Genomic DNA, 23,223 nt, shown 5'->3' with positions numbered 1-23,223 from the left:
GTGTTTGATCGGGCTTGCTGCGTTACCGAGCCAGTGGGAGGTGTAGATGCAGGTTACACTGCTGTGCTGATGCCCACAATTAATTTGAGAGAGGGGGAAAGGAAGATAATGGGGGGGGGGGGGGAGAAGAGAGCTAGAGAGAGGGAGTGAGGGAGAGAGATAGACGGGGAAATGAAGGAAGGAGGGAGAAGGGGGTAGAGAGGGAGGGAGATAGAGGGGAGAGGGAGGGCAATAGAGAAAGGGGAAGGAGAGGGAAAGAGATATGAGACGGAGGGGAGAGGGACGAGGGAGAAAGATGGGGAGAGGGTGAGAGAGATGGGGAGGGGTGAGTGGTACATTGGGGAAGAAAGGGGGGAGTGAGAGAGCAAGCTGTGAAGGCATTATATCGATGACTCACCCTGAAGCATCGCCTGTCCCTCTCTGTCGGCACTGCCGGACCCACTGGGTTGTTGCACCCCCCTCTCTGCTGTTCTGCTGCCTGTTGTGTCTCTGCGCTGGAGTTTAACTCTTCCACTGCAGGCAGCCACATTGCTCCCTCAGTCAACGGGAGCTGAGTTCGTCTTCACCTCCCTAGCTACTGTCATGGGCACACATCCCTGGGGGAGGGATAGATACCGTGAAATTAGCTTTGTATGACAGCAGCACATTGCGTTAAAATTCAAATTACATAATTAACATTATACGCAATTTACACGACATGGTAAACAAAATCAATTGTTGGTACAAATGGAGGGAAATATAGTTGAGGCAATGATCTGTAACTTTAAGGCAGGTTCAGGAACCTGATGGTGGTGGGGAGGAAGCTGTCGTTGGGCTGTGAGGTGTAGGCGTTCAGGCTCCAGTACCTCCTGCTCGATGGTGGTGGGGAGGAAGCTGTCGTTGGGCCGTGAGGTGTAGGCGTTCAGGCTCCAGTACCTCCTGCTTGATGGTGGTGGGGAGGAAGCTGTCGTTGGGCCGTGAGGTGTAGGCGTTCAGGCTCCAGTACCTCCTGCTCGATGGTGGTGGGGAGGAAGAAATCTTTGGACATTGCTTTACCTCCTGCCTACTGATAGCATCGACAAGAGGAATGGTTTGTGTCCCTAAAGGTGGGTGTTGCTTTTCTGAGGCATCGCCACCTGTAGAAGTCCTTCAGTGGTGGGGAGAGCTACACTCGGGACGAGACTGGCTGAGTCCCTCTGCCTCTGTAGCCCCTTGTGAGCCTTTGAATTGAATTACAGCAGGCTATAATGCAGCCAGTCAGAATGTTCTCCTCTATGGGTAGAGAAGTCCTGGGATACAAGACCATAAGACACAGGAGCAGAATTAGGCCATTCAGCCCATCGAGTGAGACTGGAACTCGGAGCACATGAACAAGCAGCTGGAATAGTCGTGGTTGGGCAGCATCTGCAATGTCACCCCTCTGCCCCCACAGATGCTGCTTGGCCTGCTGGCTTCTTATAGCAACTTGTTCTTCGCTCCTGGGTGCACATTAACATCAGAGTTTCAGTCTGTGCCCCTGAGGGAGCAAACTTTACAACGTAGATCAGTACTGCGCCAGACTGCCATGTCTGCATTGGACACGATACCGAATTAAACTAACTCTCTCACGCTTTCACGTGATGTGGATCCCCTCTGTTCCCTGCATAGGTGGGGTATGGAGGCTGGGTGTGGGTCTATGGGACCAGACAGAATATTAGTTTAGCATGAACTTGATGGGCCGAAGGGCCTGTTTCTATGCTGCAATGTCCCCATGTATTTCCTTTAAACTTTCCCCCTTTCTTTCACTTTAAATGTGCACCCTCTAGTATTTGACATTTTGACATAGAGTGGAGAAAGTCTGTACATTCTCCCAGTGACCGCGTGGGTTTCCTCCGACAGTCCAAAGACATACCATTTGGTAGGTTAATCGGTCATTGTAAATTGTCCCGCGATTAGGCTAGCGTTAAATCGGGGTTACTAGGTGATGAGGCTCGATGGGCTGGGAGGGCCTATTCTACACAGCATCTCAATATATGAATAAAGATTATACCTACTCAATCTACACCTTTAATAATTTTATAAGCTTCTGTCTGGTCTTTCTGCAGCCTTTATTACTTGAGATAAAACAGCACAAGTTTGTCCAGTCTCTCCTTATCATTCACTCTCTCTAATCCAGGCAGCATCCTGGTCAACCTCTTCTGCACCCTCCGCACAGGCTCCACACCCTTCCTGTAATGGGCACACTGTACTCCCAACCAATGTGTAACAAGTTTTGCATGGTGACTTCCCATTTCCACTCAGTACCCTAACCGAGGAAGGCAAGAGTGCTGGACACCCTCTTCACCCCCGCCCCCTGTACTTGCATTGCTGTTTTCTGGGAGTCAGTGGACCTCAAGACCCCTCTGTCTGCCAAAGTTTAATATGTGGCCTCAGCTCTCTAGGCAACAGCCTGCTTCCACTGCCCCCCCCCCCCCCGACTCTCAACACTGGGTACTGCTCTGCACTCAGTGCCAACTTCATTAACACTGCTTGATAACACAAATATTGAACCAGCCAATCATGTGGCAGCAACTCGATGCAGAAAAGCATGCAGACATGGTCAAGAGGTTCAGTTGTTGTTCAGACCAAACATCAGACTGGGGAAGCAATGTGATCAAAGACACTCTGGCCAGTGATTGTCGGTGCCAGACTGGGTGGTTTGGGTATCTCAGGAACTGCTGATCTCCTGGGTTTTTCGTGCACAACAGTCTCCAGAGTTTACAGGGAATGGTCCGAGAAACGAAAGAAAAACAGTGAGTGGCAGTTCTGTGGGTGAAAATGCCTTGTTAATGAGAGAGGTCGGAGGAGAATGGCCAGACTGGTTCAAGCTGACGGGAAGGAGACAGTAAATCAAATAACCACACGTTACAACAGTGGTGTGCTCTGGACACACAAACCTTGAAGTGGATGGGCTACAGCTGCATAAGATCATGAACGTACACCCAGTGGACACAATAGTTACCGGAGCAGTCTGGGGTCACAGTTCAGGAAGGTCCTGACTCCCTCCTAGAGAGTTTGATCGACAGGGAGGGCAGAGAGAGAGAGAGAGACCTCCCCAGGCTTCAGAGCAATAGGGAAGTCCGTTTGAGAGAACAGAGTGTTACTATGCAGGCGAACAGGAAGGAGTAGCTTCCTGCAGCAGAGAGAAGGTTGTGACCAGGAGATACAGGTTTCAGTGAGTGTCATACAGCACCCTTCCAGTCCACACCCACCATTGGTCACCTCTTTACCACAATCCCTTATTACCCCTTCTCCCATGACAATCCCAGCAACACTCCCAGCCACTCACTCTCTCTCTCTCTCTCTCACAGACACACGTACTCGTACACACACAAGCACTCGTACAGTGGCAGAGGTCCAACATGAACCCAGGTCTCCAGCAGCCTCAGACAATGGCTCTGCCCTCTGCTGTATCTCTGAAGGAGCTGACAACCAGTGACTTCACTCAGACTGCCGTGCATGGAGTTACATACAGAACGCGGATGCAGGCCATTTGGCGCGACACGTCCGAGCCAATTGTATTCCCCCCCCCCCCCCCCCCCCGAGCCCGCCCCCTTTGTCTGCATCCCTCTAAGCCAGGGGTTCCCAATCATTTTTATGCCATGAACCCCTGCATGGGCATGTGGCCAAGTGGTAAAGGCGTTCGACTAGCGATCTGAAGGTCGTGAGTTTGAGCCCCAGCTGAGGCAGCGTGTTGTGTCCTTGAGCAAGGCACTTAAGGCACACATTGCTTCAGTCCACCCAGCTGAAAATGGGTACCGGCAAACTGCTGGGGGTTAACCTCGCGATAGACTGGCGTCCTATCCGGGCGGAGTCTCGTACTCTTAGTCATTTCACGCCACAGAAACCAGCATAAGCACTGGCCTGATGAGCCTAAAGGCTCAGGACAGACTTTTAACTTTAACCCCTACCATCAACCGAGCGGCCCGTGCTCTCCCACATGCTCATGGGGAGAGCATGCAAACTCCTTACAGGCAGCAGAGGGAATTGAACTGGAATCGCTGGTACCGCCAATCATTTTACACCGCCAGCAACCACCAATCAGGGTTTGCTTCCAACCGCTGTCTGTAAGGGGTTTGTACATTCTCCCCATGATGTGTGGGTTTCCTCCGGGTGCTCTGGTTTCCTCCCACATTCCAAAGACGTACCAGTTAGGGTAAGTGAATTGTGAGCATGCTTAGTTGGTGCTGGAAGTGTGGTGGCACTTGTGGGCTTCCACCCCCAGCACAAACGTCGGACCGTGTGGGTCATTGACGCAAATAAAGTATTTTGGTCATGCTTGAAAGTTCTGATATACACGTGACAATTAAAGCTAATTATTTAGGGCCGAGACCCTTCTTCAGGACCGGAAAGGAAAGGGGAAGATGCCAGAATAAAAAGGTTGGGGGGGGAGGGGAAAGGAGGATAGCTAGAAGGTAAAAGGTGAAGCCAGGTGGTGTGAGAAAGGTAAAAGGCTGGAGAGGAAGGAATCTGATAGGAAAGGAGAGTGGACCATAGGAGAAAGGGAAGGAGGAGGGAAACCGGGGGGTGGCGATAGGCAGGTGAGGAGAAGGGTTAAGAGGCCAGAGTAGGGAATAGGGAAGGGGAAGTGAATTTTTTTTTTAAATATAGCAGTTGCAGAGAATTTGCAGTTCAGGCAGACAAGATGTAGGGGCCACAGCGAGATAGAATGTGAATTGGAGAGTCTGTCTTTTTATACAATAGTCTTATAACAGAGGCGTAAAAGCTGTCCTCGAGGCTGGAGGTACGTGCTTTCAAGCTTTTGTATCCTCTGCCTAGTGAAGGGGGCGGGAGGGGTTCTTAATAAGTCCCAGCCAGTCCCGTCTCTCCTTACAACTCAAACCCTCCACTCCCGGTAACGTCCTAGTGAATTGTTCCTGCACCCTCTCCATTTATCAACGTCCTGCGGCTGCAAAATAACAAAGTTCATGACCCAGTCCAGAGATATTAAACCTGATTATGATTCTGGTAATTTGTAACTGCAAATCTGGATCGATGAAGGATCAAAGGATTGATGTTAACTGTCCACTTCACTCCATAGGATTGAGGGCAACTTCAAAAGGCGGCGCCACAAGAAGGCAGCGCCTATCTTGAAGATCCCTCAGCATAAAGGATATATATGCCCTCTTTTCATTATTACCATCAGGGAGGAAGTACAGGAGGTGCACGCTCAACGTGTCAGGAGCAGCTTCTTCCCCTCCGCCAGGAGAACCTGTACCAGTACTGATTGAGAACTGATTAAACTGAAGAATCAGGTCATTCCCGTTCAATAATCTATCTCTTTTCCCTACCCTACCCCCAACCTCCCTGATCTCACTCCCCACAACCCCCTTTCATACTCTCCCCTTTCACCCCTTCTCTCTCTTCCTCTCACACTCCCATTCTTTCCCACTTTTTCTCTTCCCCTCTACTCTCTCCCCTTCCTCACTCTCCCTTGTCTCTCTCCTTCATCTCTCCTCCTATCAATGTCCCCCTCTTCTCTCCCCATCCTCCTCTCCTACCCTCTTCCCTCCTCTGTACTTACTCCTATCTCTCCCTTCTCTCCCCACCACCTATTTCCCTCTTTCCCCTTTCTCCCTGTCTCCACCTCTTCTACTTCTTTCCCCGTTTCCACTCTCTTTCTTCCCCTCCTCTCTCTTCCACCTTCCCACTGCTCTCCCTCCTCCCTCATTCTGCCCCATCTCACTCTCTCCTCTGCACATCTCCCCCTCCTCTCTCCTCCCTTCTTTCCCTCTCATCCCCTCCCCCCCTCCTCTTTTTCCCTTTCTCACCGCAGTGTGGACCAGAGTGGATGAGTGGAGGATGTCAGAGGACTGGGAGGACTGCCCGGTGCTGCCGGTGGGCTGGAAGCGCCGTGAGGTGTTCCGCCGCTCCGGCGCCACCATAGGCAAGTCAGACACCTATTACTTGAGGTGAGAGGCATTGGCATTCTCGGATGTGGGTGGTGGGGGGTATGCTGAAACTTTCTGGGATGGAGCAGTGAGTGGGTGGGCTGAGACATTCCAGGATGCGGTTGTTGGGATGGAACGATGTGGGGGGCTGAGACATTCCGTGTGTTGGGATGGAGCAGGTGTGCGAGGGCTGACCGTTTAGGGATGTGGATCAGGACAGAACAGAAGGGTGATGCTGCTACATTCTGGAATACAGAACCTACTTGGAATGGAGAGGTGGTAGGGAGCGACATTGGGAATGGTTGATGATGAGACATTGGGAATGGTTGATGATGGGACATTGGGAATGGATGATGACGGGACATTAGAAATAGTTGATGATGGGACATTGGGCATGGTTAATAACGAGACATTGGGAATGGTTGACGACAGCACATTGGGAATGGTTGATGATGGAACATTGGAAATGGGTGACAATGGTGCATTGGGAACAGTTGATGGTAGGACATCAGGGTTGGTTAATGATGGTGCATCGGGAATGGCTGACAATGATACATTGGGAATGGTAAATGATGGTGTATGAGGATTGGTTGATGAATGTACATTGGGAATGGTTGACGACACAACATTGGGAATGGTTGACAATGGAGCATCAGAATGGTTGATGACGGGGCATTGGGAATGGTTGACGATGGGACGGAATGGCTCACATAGTGACATTGGGAACGGTTGGCAATGGGTCATTAGAAATGTTTGACGATGGGGACATTGGGAATAGTTGCTTTTGGGTCATTGGGAATGATTGATGACAGGACATTGAGAATGATTGGCAACATTGCTTCAGGAACAGTTGACGATGGGGTCATTGGGAATGGTTTACCTTCTGATATTTGAAATGGTTGACGATAGGACATTGGGAATGGTTGAAGACATTGCATTAGGAGTGGTTAACTATGGTACTTCGGGAACAGTTGACTATGGTAAATAGGGAATGGTTGATATTGCAACATTGAGAATGGTTGACAGGACATTGGGAACAGTTGACAACGGTACATAGGGAATGGTTGTATAGTGACATTGGGAATGGTTGATGAAGGTAAATGGGGAACGGTTGATGAAATGACATTGGGAACTGTTGATGGTAAATAGGTACGGTTGACATAGCAACATTGGGAATGGTTGACGACTGGACATTGGGAATGGTTGACGATTAGATATTAGGAATGATTGACAAAGGTATATTGGGAACGGTTGAGGACAGTAAATAGAGGATGGTTGACTGAGGTTGTGACATTGGGAATGGTTGATGTCAGGACATTGGGAACCATTGACAACCGTACATTGGGAATAGTTGATGACAGGATATTTGGAATGGTTGACAATGGGACATTGGAATGGTTGATGAATGAAATTTGGAATAGGTGACAGTGGGACATTGGAAATGGTTGATAATAGGACATTGGGAACCATTGACAATGGTACATTGGGAGTGGTTGTTGATGGGATATTTGGAATGGGTGACAGTGGGACATTGAGAATGGTTGACAACGGTATATTGGGGGTGGTTGACGAACGACATTGAGAACAATTGATGACGGGTCATTAGGAATGTTTCATGATACTGCATTGGGAATGGTTGATGAGCGACATTGGGAATGGTTGACTACTGTAAATAGGGATCAGTTGATGTAGTGACAGTGGGACTGGTTGACGTGACATTGGGAATGGTTAACGTGGCAACATTAGGAATGGTTGACATAGTTACATTGGGAACGGTTGACAACGGGATATTGGGAACTGTTGACAGCGATACATTGAGATTAGTTGATGATAGGATATTGGGAATGGTTGACAATAGGACATTGGTGATGGTTGATGAGCGACATTTGGAAGAGGTGACAGTGGGATATTGGGGATGGCGGACAATGGTACATTGGGAATGTTTGAAGGCATTGCATTGAGAATGGTTGACAGTGGTACATTGGGAACAGTTGACTACGGTAAATAGGGAATGGCTGATGTAGCAACATTGGGAATGATTGACATAGCGATATCGGGAACGGTTGACGATGGGGCATGGAATGGTCGACAACAGTACATTGGGGATGGTTGACGTAGCGACATTGAAAATGGTTGTCGAAGCAATTTAGGGAACTGTTGATGGTAAATAGGGACTGTTTGGCATGGCATCATTGGGAACAGTTGATGACAGGATATTGGGAATAGTTGACAATGTGACATGGGGAATAATTGATAAGTGACATTTGGAACATTGGGAGTGGTTGACGACTGGATATTGGATTGGTTGACGAGCAAAATTTGGAACAGGTGACAGTGGAACATTGGGAATTGTTGACGATGGTACATTGGGGGTGTTCAATGAGAGACATTAGGAACAATTGACAGTGGGTCATTGGGAAAAGTTGACAACACTGCATTAGGAATGGTTGATAATGATACATTGGGTATAGTTGACAGCAGTGCATTGGGAATGCATTGGTGACTGGAAATTAGAATTGGTTGACAGATGACATTGGGAACGGTTGATGAATGACATTTGGAATGGTTGACAACTGCATTAGAAATGATTGACAATGGTACATTTGGAACGTTTGAAGACAGTAAATAGAGAACGGATAAGGTTGCAACATTGGGAATGGTTGATGATGGGTAATTGGGAATGGATGACAATGAGACATTAGGAATAGTTGATGACAGTACATCGGAGATGGTTGATGAGCGACATTTGGAACAATTGATGACAGGTCATTGGGAATGGTTGAAGATGATGCATTGGGAATAGTACATTAGGAGCAGTGGACCACAGTAAATAGGAGATGGTTGACGTAGCAACATTGAGAATGGTTGATGTAGCGATATTGGGAATGGTTGATGAAAGCAAAGTAGGGAACAGTTGATATCGTGACATTGGGAATGGTTGACAAAATTTAACAGGGAACGATCAATGTGATATTGGGAATGGTTGATATAGCAACATTGGGAATGGGTGAATGACAGAAACTTAAGAATGGGTGATGACGGTACATTGGGGTTGCTTGACATAGCGACAATGGGAATGGTTGACGAAGGGTCATTGGGAACGTTTGCGATATTGCATCAGGAACAGTTGAAGATGAGGTAATTGAGAATGGTTGACGTAGCGACATTGGGAATGGGTGAATGACAGGACATTAGGAATGGTTGACAACGCTGCATTGTTGGGAATGGTTGATGATGTGTCATCAGGAATGACTGACAACGAGACCCTGTCATCAGGAGCAGTTGATATAGCAACATTGTGAATGGTTGATGACGGTACATTGGGAACGGTTGACGTGATTTTGGGAACGGCTGACAAAGGTAAATAGGGAAACATTGGCAAAATGACAGAATGTTTGATGAAGGTAAATACGGAACAGTTGACGTAGCGACATTGGGAAAAATTGACGTGACATTAGGAATGGTTGACGATAGGATAATGGGAACACTTGACTATGGTACGTTGGGAATGCTTGACACTGGTACATTGGGAATGGTTGATGTAATGACATTGGGAATGTGATGTCACGACATAGGGAACAGTTCACATAGTGACATTAGGAATGGTTGAATGGTTCCTTATGTACATTGGGAATGGTTGATTTACTGACATTGGGAAGATTGATGATAGGACATTGGGAACTGTTAATGATGGTAAATAGGGAATGGTTATGTAGCGACATTCGGAATGGTTGAGGTAGTGTCATTGGGAATGGTTGACAAAGATACATTTGGAATGGTTGACAACAGTGCATTGGGAATGTTTGATGACAGGTCATCGAGAACAGTTGACGATGGGGCCATGAAAATGGTTGACGAGTGACATTGGGAACAGTTGATGGTGGGACAGTGGGACATCAGGAACGGTTGACCACACGGCTTTGGAAATGGTTGACAAAGGTTCATTGGGAATATTTGATGACGATACACAACTCTCTGCGATTTCGTCCAGTCACTTGCAAGGTAGTTGCCAATACCAGGCTGTAATACTGAACATACAGATAGGCTGTTTCCTGTGGTGCATCTGTAAAATTTGGAGAGGGTTCATGGGGATTTGCCAAATCTCTTGAGCCTCCTGAGGAAGTAGAGGTGTTGGTGAGCTTTCTTGGTTATGTCGTTTATGTGGTTGGACCAGGATAGGCTACTAGTGAAGTTTGAAGTTCTCACCCCTCTCAACCATTGATGCATACATGTATGTGCAGCACCCCCTTTCCAGAAGCCAGTGAGTAGCTCTTTCACTGACATTGAGGGAGAGGTTATTGTAATTGGGAATAGGGATAACAATGGTGTATTGGATATGATTAATGATGTTGTTGGGGTTAGCAAAGTTGTGAAGCTGGTAAACCCTTGGAAGGATGAGGAGGTGGAAGTGGTTAGTGCTGGTAACCAGGCAGAGCTGGTCAGGGCTTATCTTGCTGTTGTGGAGGGCTAGTGTAAAGCTGTCTTGTCCTATTCAGTCCCACAGCAGAGCGATTCCGCAGCAAGGTAGAGTTGGTCAAGTACTTTGGAGACGCCCTAGACCTCACCTATTTTGACTTCAAGAAGGGAATCATCCTGCCTCCAGATGCAAAGGTGAGGGGGGGAGGAAGAAAGGGAAGGGTGCTGTCTGCGTCTGCGTTCTTCCCAGCCCTGCTGCCCCTCCCATAGTGCAACTTTCTCTTCTCACCGCCACACCCGCACTGTTCCCTCCCCTCCGCTCCTCCTGTAGCATGGCGCTCCCTCCTTACTGCCTCCTCGCTCGTTGCCCCACTCCTTCACTACCTCTCCCGCCTCATCATTCGTCCTACCTCGCCGCCCACTTCCTCCTCACACCCCACCCTCCTTGATGCCTTTCCTGCTCACTGCCCCTCATTCGGCTCCTCAATAACCCTCCCTCCGTGCCACCCCCATGCTCCTTGCTGCCCTCCCTGACTTGCCACTCCCTCCCTATCCTGACACACAGTGCCCCATGATGACTCTACCTCTCCAACCTCAGGTCAGGAGGTCGGTGAAACGCCAGAGCACCTCCTCGTGCGAGGTTAAGGAGGAGCAGAGGGAGCGTTGCCAGACCCCGAAGAAGAAGGCCAAGGCTCCCCCTACCCCGAGCCCAGCTCAGCCCAAACCAGAAAAGGCCAGTGAGGCGGAGGGATTAGCCGCGGACCCCCAGGACTCGCTGATCGTGTGAGTACACAGGCCGAAGGGCATATCAGTGACACAGGGGACTGCGGGAGAGGGGTCACAGAGGGATTGTGTGAGGGAGCTGGATAAACGTCAGTCGGGATACAGTCAGTGACACAGGGCACTGGGAGGGATTCCAGAGGTGTGAGGGAGCTGGAATAACATCAATCTTTTTTCTAGAGAGGTACAGCACAGAAACAGGCCCTTCGGCCCATTCAGTCCATGCCAAAAAACATTTAAGCTGCCTACTCCCAACATTCTGCACGGGACCATAGCCTTTCATACCCCAACCATCCATGTACCTATCCAAACTTTTCTTAAATGTTGAAATGGAGTTCGCATGCACCACATGTGCTGGCAGCTCATTCCACACTCTTATGACCCTCTGAGTGAAGAAGTTTCCTCTCATGTTCCCCTTAAGCTTGTCACTGTTCACCCTTAAAACCCAAGACCTCTGGTTGTAGTTCCACCCAACCTCAGCGGAAAAAGCCTGATTGTATTTACCCTATCTATACCCCTCATAATTTTGTATACCTCTATCAAATCCCCTTCAATCTCCTGCGTTTTAAGGAATGCAGTCCTAACCTATTCAATCTTTCCTTATAACTCAGACACGGCAAATCTTTTCTGCACTCTTTCAACCTTGTTTAAATCTTCCCAATAGGTAAGTGACAAAAACTGCAATACACCAAATGAGGCCTCACCAACATCTCATACAACTTTCCATCTCCTGTACTCAGTACATTGATTTATGAAAGCCAATATGCCAAAAACTATTCACCACTTCCAACAGATTACACTTGCAAGAAAAAGTTTGTGAAACCTTTGCAACTACCTGGTTTTCTGCATTAATTACTCATAAAATGTAGTCTGATCTTTATCTAAGTCAGGATAATAGACAAACAGAATCTGCCTGAACTAAAAGCACACAAACATTTGTACTTCTCTTCAAAACTAAGTACACTATTTAAACAATCACAGTCTAAGTTTAAAAACATATGTGAACCTCTGGTGTAATGCCTTCATTCAAAGGGATAAGATTGGAGGTGTGGGTTGTAGAGGTGCCCTGCTCAATAAAAAAGACACATGAAGTTAGGTTACTGATAGAGCCTACTCTTCTCAAGATCTGTCTATGTGCACCATACCTTAGTCAAAACAACTTTCAGAGGACCTTAGAAGAATTGTAGAGGCTACAAAAGCATTTCTAAAGCATTTCTGGGTGTTCATCAGTCCACAGTAAGAGAAATTGTCTACAGATGGAGGAAACGGTAGTGTTGCTACTGTCCCTCAGAGTGGGCGTCCTGCAAGGATCACATCAAGAGCACAAAATGCAATGCTGAAGGAGTTGAAAAAGAACCGAAGGGTAACAGCAAAAGACCTGCAGAAATCTCTAGTTCTTACTAAAGTCTCTGTTCATAAGTCCACTATAAGAAAAACACTGGACAAGAATGGTGTTCATGGAAGGAACTACAGCTCTCCAAAACAAATATTGCAGCACCTCTCAAGTTTAAAAAAGACCACCTGGATGTTCCACAACTCTTCTGGGACAACGTTCTGTGGACAGATGAGACAAAATTTGAACCTTTTGGCCAAAATGCACACTGCTCTGTTTTGAGGAAAAAGGGCACTGCACACCAACACCAAAACCTCATCCCAACTGTGAAGCATGGTGGAAGGAGCATCATGGTTCGGGGCTGCTTTGCTGCCTCAGGGCCTGGACAGCTTGCAATCATTGAAGGAGCAATAATTTCAAAATTATATCAAGATATTTTACTGGAGAAAGTCAGGGTGGCAGCCCTTCACCTGAAGCTGGATGATGCAATAAGACAATGATCTAACTCGAGTAAATCAGTCAACAATTTAAAAATAAAAGATTTGTGTTTTGGAATAGTCAACTCAGAGTCCAGACCTTAACCCAACTGAGATGCTGTGGCATGACCTGAAGAGGGCTGTTCATGAAAGGTATTCAAGAAATAATGATGAACTGAAACATGGAGGAATGGTCTATTCCTCCTTGCTGTTGTGCAAGTCTGACCAGCAGCTCCAGGAAACGTTTGGTGGAGGTTATTGCTGCTAAAGGAGGTTCTACCAGTTATTCAATACAACGGTTTACATACTTTTTCCAGCCTGGACTGTGAATGATTAAACAAATACTTTTAATAAAGACATGAAAAGTATACCGTAGATTCCGGATTTTAAGCCGCTACTTTTTTCCCACATTTTGAACAGCTTTGAACTTTGCGGCCAATAATCCGAAGCGGCTAATGCATGGTTTTTTTCATGCCGCCTCGTAAACATTTTGCCTCGTAACAGTAGACCAATAAAATTGATGAGTAGTTCACAGAGGTCCAATGAAATTGTACGATAAATCAAGCGCACTTTCACAATTAAATTATTGTAAATCAGTCATTTGTACTCACCCTCATCAACATGGAAAACACTCGAAGCATTGTGCTACCTACCCTACTTAGTTTAAACTATATTTGTTTTCTGTACTACATCGCGGGATGCTATGACGTCACACCCGGTTTCGCGGCGTCTTGTGGGAAAATGCCGTTTGCGATGAAACGGAAAGGAGGGGGGAGCGGATTACGCGAGCGGCTTTGGATCCGAGCGAAATCTGCTTTTAAATGCCGTTTGCGATGAAACGGAAAGGAGGGGGGAGCGGATTACGCGAGCGGCTTTGGATCCGAGCGAACTCTGCTTTTAAATGCCGTTTGCGATGAAACGGAAAGGAGGGGGGGAGCGGATTACGCGAGCGGCTTTGGATCTGAGCGAACTCTGCTTTTAAGTTAAAGGTATCAATAACTTTTCCTGGTAGGCTGCAGTATATATATTTTTTACCAGTCGTTAGGAGATATTGGAATGTTGTTCAGTAAAGAAGTATACGCAACGTATATTTAAAAGTAGCCGCGTACGGGCACGGTTCGAAAAAAAGCATTTGCAATATGTATTTGTTTTTGTTACCATATGGATTTAATTAAAAGTTTAAAAAAATCCTCACGTGTAATATCTTTCTGTGTAAATATCTCATATTACAACGTGGGACACCTGCGGCCGAAAATCCGGTGCGGCCTAAAATCCGGTGCGGCCTTTACATTTAAAAAAATGATTTTATTTCTAAAATTAGTGCCAGCGGCTTAAAATCAGGTGCGCTCTGTAGTCCGGAATCTACGGTAATTGTTTGTGCTGTGGCGACCCACTTTCTGTGCAGGCGAACCGGCTCACAAATAGCCAGCGCGCGCGGGGGGAGACTTTGGTAATGCACCTCCGATGTCATTTCCGCCCGGAGAGAGAGGGCGCTAGGGATTTAAATACCAGCACCGTGAAGTTTGAATAAACTAGTCTCGAAACGACTTACCGACTGCGTGTCGTTATTTCAGCGCTGTGTGTAGCACATCGCTACATTGGTGACCTCGGTGGTCCAAACGGGATTTGGACCAAAGATGACTGACTCTTCATTTGTTCACGCAGTTTCGCTCAAACTGCCGACTGTTTGGAAGCTGCGACCACGCGTGTGGTTTAGCCAAGCAGAAGCCCAGTTCCAGATTCGGCAGATATCCTCTGATTCCACACGTTACTACCACGTGGTGAGCACCCTTGACCAGGAGACGGCCGTCCAGGTTGCAGATTTCATACAGTCGCCCCTGGAAGAAGGCAAATATGAAGCATTCAAAGCGCTGCTCATTGGGACTTTTGGCCTCTCACGGCGTGAGCGAGGTGCCCGCCTGCTTCACCTGGATGGTTTGGGAGACATGCCATCAGCATTGATGAACAAGATGCTGTCCCTGGCTGACAGACACAAGTCCTGCCTCATGTTCGAGCAAGCGTTCCTGGAGCAACTGCCTGAGGACATACATCTGCTGCTGGCCGACGCAGATTTCAGCGACCCCTGGAAGGTGGCGGCCCGGGCAGACGTGCTGTGGAAAGCCAAGAGGGAGAGCGTGGCGTCCGTCGGTCAGGTTACCAAGCCACGTGCCCAACAGCAGACTAGACCAGGTCCGGCAAGGGAGCGCACACAACACAGAGGCAGGAGTGAGGAGGACAGTGAACAGTGGTGTTTCTACCACCAGCGGTGGGGCACAAAAGCCCGCCGTTGTCGCCCGCCCTGCAAGGGTCAGGGCCAGCTGCTGCTAATGACTATGGCGGCAGGCCACCAGGACAGCCTCTTGTACGTCTGGGACAAACTGTCGGGATGCTGCTTCTTGGTCGACACCGGAGCGGAGATCAGTGTTTTGCCCCCGACGGGGTACGACACCCGCAACAGGAAGCCAGGACCCACCCTAAGGGCCGCAAACGGCAGCACAATACGGACCTACGGCACCCGCACAGTGCAGCAGTCACGTGGGACTTCACACTGGCCACTGTGGCCCAACCAGTCCTGGGGGCGGACTTCTTGCGAGCTCACAGCCTGCTGGTCGACTTGCAAGGGAAAAGACTGGTACATGCCGAGACTTTCCAGACATTCTCCCTGGGTGAAGCCAAGTTGCCGGCCCCACACCTGGACTCCATCACACTGTTGGACAACAAATTCACCAGAATCCTGGCAGACTTTCCATCGATTCTGGCACCGCAGTTCACGGCAGCCATGCCCAGACACAGGGTACAGCACCACATTCTGACCCAGGGACCACCCCTCCATGCCCGCGCACGAAGGCTCCCCGGAAAAGCTCCGCTTGGCGAAGGAGGAGTTCAAGAGGATGGAGGAATTGGGGATCGTATGGAGGTCCGACAGCCCATGGGCCTCCCCCCTGCACATGGTGCCCAAAGCAGCCAGGGGTTGGAGACCATGCGGCGACTACCGCAGATTGAATGAGGCTACAACTCCAGACCGCTACCCCGTGCCGCACATACGGGACTTTGCAGCAAACCTGCACAGGGCAAGAGTCTTTTCCAAAGTAGACCTTGTCCAGGGATACCATCAAATCCCGGTGCACCCTGAAGACATCCCCAGAACAGCACTCATCACCCTGTTGGGCCTGTTCGAGTTCTTCCGAATGCCGTTCGGCCTGAAGAATGCCGCACAGACATTCCAGCGGCTAATGGATGCGGTGGGACGCGACCTGGACTTTGCATTCATCTATTTGGACGACATCCTTATAGCCAGCAGTAGTCGTCAGGAGCATCTGTCCCACCTCCGCCAGCTCTACTCCCGCCTGAGTGATTTCGGCCACGATCAACCCGGCCAAATGCCAGTTCGGTCTCGATACCATCGACTTCCTGGGCCACAGGATTACCAAAGACGGGGCAACACCTCTGCCCGCCAAGGTAGACGCGATCGGCCACTTTGCCCGGCCCAACACGGTCAAAGGCCTGCAGGAGTTCATTGGTATGGTGAACTTCTACCACCGTTTCCTCCCCTCAGCAGCCCGTATCATGCGTCCTTTGTACACCCTGATGTCGGGTAAAGGCAAGGACATTACTTGAGACGAGGAGGCTGCGGCCACTTTCGTTAAAGCCAAGGAAGCCTTGGCAGATGCCGCAATGCTGGTGCACCCCAGAACGGACGTTCTGACCGCCCTCACGGTGGACGCATCCGACACAGCAGTCGGTGGGGTGCTGGAGCAGCTCATCGAGGGGCGCTGGCAACCCTTGGCGTTCTTCAGCAAGCACCTACGACCACCCGAACTCAAGTACAGTGCTTTCGACTGGGAGCTGTTGGCACTGTATCTGGCAATCTGGTATTTCAGGTACTTCTTAGAAGCCAGGCCGTTCACCGCGTTCACGGACCACAAACCTTTGACCATCGCGTTCACGAAGGTGTCCGATCCCTGGTCGGCTCGCCAGCAGCGACATCTGTCCTACATCTCTGAGTACACGACGGACATCCAGCATGTCTCGGGAAAGGACAACGTCGTGGCGGACGCACTCTCCAGACCAGCTATCCAGGCCCTGTCCCTGGGGGTGGACTATGCAGCACTGGCGGAGACACAGGAGGCAGACGACGAGATGCCCAGCTACAGGATCGCAGTCTCAGGTTTGCAGCTGCAGGACTTTCTCGTAGGCCCAGGTGAGAGGACCCTCCTGTGCGATGTGGCTATCGGCCAACCTCGTCCTATTGTTCCGGCAGCCTGGATGTGGCGAATTTTCGACTCCATACACGGTTTGGCGCACCCATCTATCAGGACAACCGTCCGGCTGGTCTCCAGCAAGTTCGCGTGGCATGGACTTCGCAAGCAGGTCAGTGAATGGGCCAGAACGTGCGTGCAGTGCCAAACAGCCAAGGTGCAGCGGCACACTAAAGCCCCGCCGCAGCAGTTTGAACCCACCCACCGGAGGCTCGACCACATTCATGTGGATGTCGTGTGCTCCCTACCAGTGTCCCGAGGAACACGGTACCTCCTAACTATGGTAGATCGGTTCATGAGGTGGCCAGAGGCGGTCCCACTCACCTATACATCTGCCGATTCCTGCGCCCGAGCACTGATTGCAACCTGGGTAGCACACTTGGGGTACCGGCCCACATTATCTCTGACAGAGGCGCCCATTTCACCTCCAGCCTGTGGTCGGCTGTGGCCAGCCTGCTGGGAACGCAGCTGCACCACACTACTGCCTACCACCCACAGTCGAACGGACTGGTGGAACGCTTCCACCGTCACTTGAAGTCAGCTCTCATGGCCCGCCTGAGAGGACCTAACTGGGTGGACGAGCTTCCCTGGGTCCTGCTTGGAAGTCGTACAGCGCCCAAAGAGGATCTGCACGCCTCGTCGGCTGAGTTGGTGTATGGCGCACCCCTGGCCGTCCCGGGAGAGTTCATACTAGCCTCAAGGGGGCAAGAGGAAGATCCCGCAGCTGTCCTGGACAGGCTACGTGAAAGGCTCGGTAACCTGGCCCCCATACCAACTTCACAGCACGGACTGACCCCAACCCATGTACCCAAAGAACTGCAAAACTGTAAGTTTGTGTTTGTACGAAGGGGCGGACACCAGGCGCCGCTACAGTGGCCGTACGAGGGGCAGTTCAGGGTGATCAACAACAACGGGTCCACGTACGTTCTGGACATTGGGGGGAGAGAGGAGGTTTTCACGGTGGACCGACTCAAACCAGCCCATGTGGACTTGGCACAGCCGGTCGAGGTTCAGGCACCGCGGCGCAGAGGCAGACCTCCCAAACAGAGGTTGATCCAGACTGTGGACATTGGGGGGTGTATTGCCGGTTCTGTGGGGTGGGGAGGGTGGTGGGTTATGTGGCGACCCACTTTCTGCGCAGGCGAACCGGCTCACAAATAGCCAGCACGCAGAGGGAGACTTTGGTGATGCACCTCTGATGTCATTTCCGTCCGGAGAGGGCGGGCGCTAGGGATTTAAATGCCAGCGCCGCGAAGTTTGAATAAACTAGTCTCGAAACGACTTACCGACTGCGTGTCGTTATTTCAGCGCTGTGTGTAGCACATCACTACAGTGCATTATTAGATGGATAGATACTTGATACTTGATTCCAAAGGAAGTTACAGTGTCACAGTAACATGACAAGTACACAGACATACAAATATAAGAGAAAAAAGAAAGCATAAAAAATAAGATACCTAAAAATAAGATGTACAAGTCAAAAATGACAAGATTAACAATATTTACAGGTTCACATTGATAAGATGGTAGTGCAGAAATTAACGTTATATTGTACAGTAATGGTCACACATTCACACCATCCAGATAAGTTTAGGTAGATTGTGTTTATCTATTATTGTGAGTTAGATGAAGATCAGATCCTATTTTTTGAGTAATTAATGCAGAAAACAAGGTAATTGCAAAGGGTTCTCAAACTTTTTCTTGCAACTGTCATGTACCTGTTTTCCCAGATCTCTTTGTTCTACCACACTCCTTAGTGTCCTACCGTTCACTGTGTAAGACCTACCCTGGTTGGTCCTACTGAAGTGCAAAACCTCGCTCTTGTCTGCATGAAATTCCCTGTGACATTTTTCAGCCCATTTTCCCAGCTGATGCAGATCCCTCTGCAAGCCACGATAGCCTTCCTCATTGTACACTACACCCCCAATCATGGTATCATCTGTAAATTGGCTGTTCCAGTTAGCCACATTATCATCTGGACCATTGAGATAGATGACAGATAATAAAGGACCCAGCACCGATCCCTGCGGCATACTCTACTACCACTCTTTGGCTTCTCCAACAAAGCAAATGTCTAATCCAATTTACTACCTCATCCTGAATGCCAGGCAACGGAACTCTTCTCGACCAGCCTCCCATGTAGAACCTTGTCAAATGCCTTGCTAAAGTCCATGTGAAACAACATCTACTGCCTTGCCTTCATCCACTTTCCTGGTAACTTCCTTGAAAAACTTTATAAGATTGGTTAGACTTGATCTACCATGCATGAAGCCATGCTGACCATTCTTAATCAGTCCATGTCTATCCAAATACTTGTATATCTGATCCCTTAGACCACCTTCCAATAACTTCCCCACAACTGCTGTCAGACTCAACGGTCTGTAATTCCCTGATTTCCTTTTCTCAAACAGCAAAATAACATTGGCTGTCTTACAATCCTCGAATACCTCTCCTGTCACTAAGGATGATTTAAATATCTCTGCCCGGCAATTTCAGCACTTGTTTCCTGTAGGGTCCGAGAGAACACTTTGTCAGGCCCTGGGGATTTATCCACCCTGATTTGCCTCAGGGTAGCAGACAATTTCCTTTCACGCCGTCTGACGTATTGGGAAATCGCTTACTAGGCAAGTTACAGCAATGGTTTACCATTGCTTTCTGCCGGGGTGAGTTTTTTTTTAACGGGAGCTGACCGGATTCGAACTCGGGACCACCAGCCACCAGCCGGCATCTGTACAGGGTCCATAAAGTTGGTACCACTTTCCATCACTGCTATAGACTCTGTATCCATGTCCCAAGTAAATTCAGATGCACAGAGTGCATTTAAGATCTCCCCCATCTGTTTTGGCTCCACACATCGATTACTATTCTGGTCTCCCAGAGGACCAGTTTTGTCCCTAGCAATCCTTAACATGCTTGTAGGATCCCTTAGGATTCGCCTTCAACTTGTCTGCCAAAGCAATTTTGTGCCTTCTTTTAGCTTTCCTGCTTTCTTTCTGAAGTGTTCTCTGGCATTTTTTGTACTCCATAAGCACCTCATTTGTTTCTACTTACATCTGCTATGAACTTCTTATTTTTCTTAATCAGACCCTCAGTATTTCTTGAAAGTGAAGATGCCCTACACCCGAAGGGTCTCGGCCCGAAACATCGACTGTACTTTTTTCCACAGATGCTGCTGAGTCCCTCCAGCATTTTGTGTGTGTTGCTCCGGTTTCCAGCATCTACAGATTTTGTCTTGTTTGTGCTTCCCTACACTTGTTATCTTTACCTTTTTTTCTGACAGGCACATACAAGCTTTGTTCTCTCAGAATTTCGTTTTGAAGTCCTCCCATTTTCCAAGTGCACTTTTGCCAGAAAACAGCCTGTCCCAATCCACACATGTCAGATCATTTCTGATACCATCAAAATTGGCCTTTCTCCAATTTAGAATCTCAACCCATGGACTAGACCTGTCTCTTTGCTTATTTACTTTGAAACTAATGGCATTGTGATCACTAGATTCAAAGTGTTCCCCTACACAAACTTCTGTCACCTGCCCTGTCTTGTTCCCTAATAGTAGATACAGAATCACAAGCTTTCTCCTTGGGACATCTACGTATGATGAGGGAAGCTTTCCTGAACACGTCTGACAAACTCCATCCCATCTAGTCCTTTTACAATATGGGATTCAAGATGTGGAAAGTTAAAATCACTTGCAATAAAAACTTTATGTTCCTTGTGACAGTCTACGATCACTTTACAAGTTTGTTCCTCTAAGTCCCTAGGGCGGTCTGTAGTATAGCCTCATTAGTGTGGTCATACCTTTCTTCTCAGTTCCACCGAGAAGACTTCACTAGTCGAGTCCTCCACTCTGTCCTGACAGAGTGCTGTGACATTTTCCATGACTAGTAACACCACCCCTCCTCTTTGAGTCCCTCCTGCTTTGTCATGTCTAAAACAAAGTGCTGCAGTCAGTGACACAAGGCTCTGTGGGAGAGGGGTTACTGAGGGACGGTGTGAGAGAGCTGGATTAACGTCAGTGGGGATAGTCAGTGTCACAAGGCTCTGTGGGAGAAGGGTTACTGAGGGACGGTGTGAGAGAGCTGGATTAACGTCAGTGGGGATAGTCAGTGACACAAGGCTCTGTGGGAGAAGGGTTACTGAGGGACGGTGTGAGAGAGCTGGATTAACGTCAGTGGGGATAGTCAGTGACACAAGGCTCTGTGGGAGAGGGGTTACTGAGGGACGGTGTGAGAGAGCTGGATTAACGTCAGTGGGGATAGTCAGTGACACAAGGCTCTGTAGGAGAAGGGTTACTGAGTGACGGTGTGAGAGAGCTGGATTAACGTCAGTGGGGATACAGCCAGTGACACAAGGCTCTGTGGGAGAGGGGTTACTGAGGGACGGTGTGAGAGAGCTGGATTAGCGTCAGTGGGGATAGTCACTGACACAAGGCTCTGTGGGAGAGGGGTTACTGAGGGACGGTGTGAGAGAGCTGGATTAACGTCAGTGGGGATAGTCACTGACACAAGGCTCTGTGGGAGAGGGGTTACTGAGGGACGGTGTGAGAGAGCTGGATTAACGTCAGTGGGGATAGTCACTGACACAAGGCTCTGTGGGAGAAGGGTTACTGAGGGACGGTGTGAGAGAGCTCGATTAACGTCAGTGGGGATAGTCAGTGACACAAGGCTCTGTGGGAGAAGGGTTACTGAGGGATGGTGTGAGAGAGCTGGATTAACGTCAGTGGGGATAGTCAGTGACACAAGGCTCTGTGGGAGAGGGGTTACTGAGGGACGGTGTGAGAGAGCTGGATTAACGTCAGTGGGGATACAGCCAGTGACACAAGGCTCTGTGGGAGAGGGGTTACTGAGGGACGGTGTGAGAGAGCTGGATTAACGTCAGTGGGGATAGTCAGTGACACAAGGCTCTGTGGGAGAGGGGTTACTGAGGGACGGTGTGAGAGAGCTGGATTAACGTCAGTGGGGATAGTCAGTGACACAAGGCTCTGTGGGAGAGGGGTTCCTGAGGGACGGTGTGAGAGAGCTGGATTAACGTCAGTGGGGATAGTCAGTGACACAAGGCTCTGTGGGAGAAGGGTTACTGAGGGACGGTGTGAGAGAGCTGGATTAACGTCAGTGGGGATACAGCCAGTGACACAAGGCTCTGTGGGAGAGGGGTTACTGAGGGACGGTGTGAGAGAGCTGGATTAACGTCAGTGGGGATAGTCACTGACACAAGGCTCTGTGGGAGAAGGGTTACTGAGGGACGGTGTGAGAGAGCTGGATTAACGTCAGTGGGGATACAGCCAGTGACACAAGGCTCTGTGGGAGAGGGGTTACTGAGGAACGGTGTGAGAGAACTGGATTAACGTCAGTGGGGATAGTCAGTGACACAAGGCTCTGTGGGAGAAGGGTTACTGAGGGACGGTGTGAGAGAGCTGGATTAACGTCAGTGGGGATACAGCCAGTGACACAAGGCTCTGTGGGAGAGGGGTTACTGAGGGACGGTGTGAGAGAGCTGGATTAATGTCAGTGGGGATAGTCAGTGACACAAGGCTCTGTGGGAGGGGGTTACTGAGGGACGGTGTGAGAGAGCTGGATTAACGTCAGTGGGGATAGTCAGTGACACTAGACTCTGTGGGAGGGGGTTACTGAGGGACGGTGTGAGAGAGCTGGATTAACGTCAGTGGGGATAGTCAGTGACACAAGGCTCTGTGGGAGAGGGGTTACTGAGGGACGGTGTGAGAGAGCTGGATTAACGTCAGTGGGGATACAGCCAGTGACACAAGGCTCTGTGGGAGAAGGGTTACTGAGGGACGGTGTGAGTGAGCTGGATTAACGTCAGTGAGGATAGTCAGTGACACAAGGCTCTGTGGGAGAGGGGTTACTGAGGGACGGTGTGAGAGAGCTGGATTAACGTCAGTGGGGATAGTCAGTGACACAAGGCTCTGAGAGAGAGGGGTTACTGAGGGACGATGTGAGAGAGCTTGATTAATCAGCGGTTGCTGTTTAATTGCTGTGGGATTCAGTGACCTTGTTCTCTTGTGCTGATCCGTGCTTTGTGTCTTAGCTGTTTCTCGTCTAACTTCCCACCCA

The 23,223-nt window shown here is 49.3% G+C and overlaps 1 protein-coding gene across 12 annotated transcripts in view; it reads left to right on the top strand.

The window, feature by feature from the left end:
• The window catches only part of LOC140715821 (uncharacterized), a 207,158-nt gene that overhangs the window by 113,356 nt on the left and 70,579 nt on the right, over positions 1-23,223 (top strand). For all 12 annotated transcript variants that reach the window (XM_073028226.1, XM_073028235.1, XM_073028234.1 and 9 more), the window contains 3 exons: positions 5,774-5,909; positions 10,385-10,499; positions 10,903-11,087. In XM_073028226.1, the coding sequence (XP_072884327.1) occupies positions 5,800-5,909; positions 10,385-10,499; positions 10,903-11,087 (410 nt within the window). In that variant the 5' untranslated portion in view covers positions 5,774-5,799. The remainder of the gene's footprint in view (positions 1-5,773; positions 5,910-10,384; positions 10,500-10,902; positions 11,088-23,223) is intronic.

The sequence above is a fragment of the Hemitrygon akajei genome, chromosome 24, assembly GCF_048418815.1.
Source record: "Hemitrygon akajei chromosome 24, sHemAka1.3, whole genome shotgun sequence".
Classification (NCBI taxonomy): domain Eukaryota; kingdom Metazoa; phylum Chordata; class Chondrichthyes; order Myliobatiformes; family Dasyatidae; genus Hemitrygon; species Hemitrygon akajei.
The sequence above is the reverse complement of the archived record's forward strand: the minus strand, read 5'-3'. Positions and strand labels throughout refer to the sequence as shown.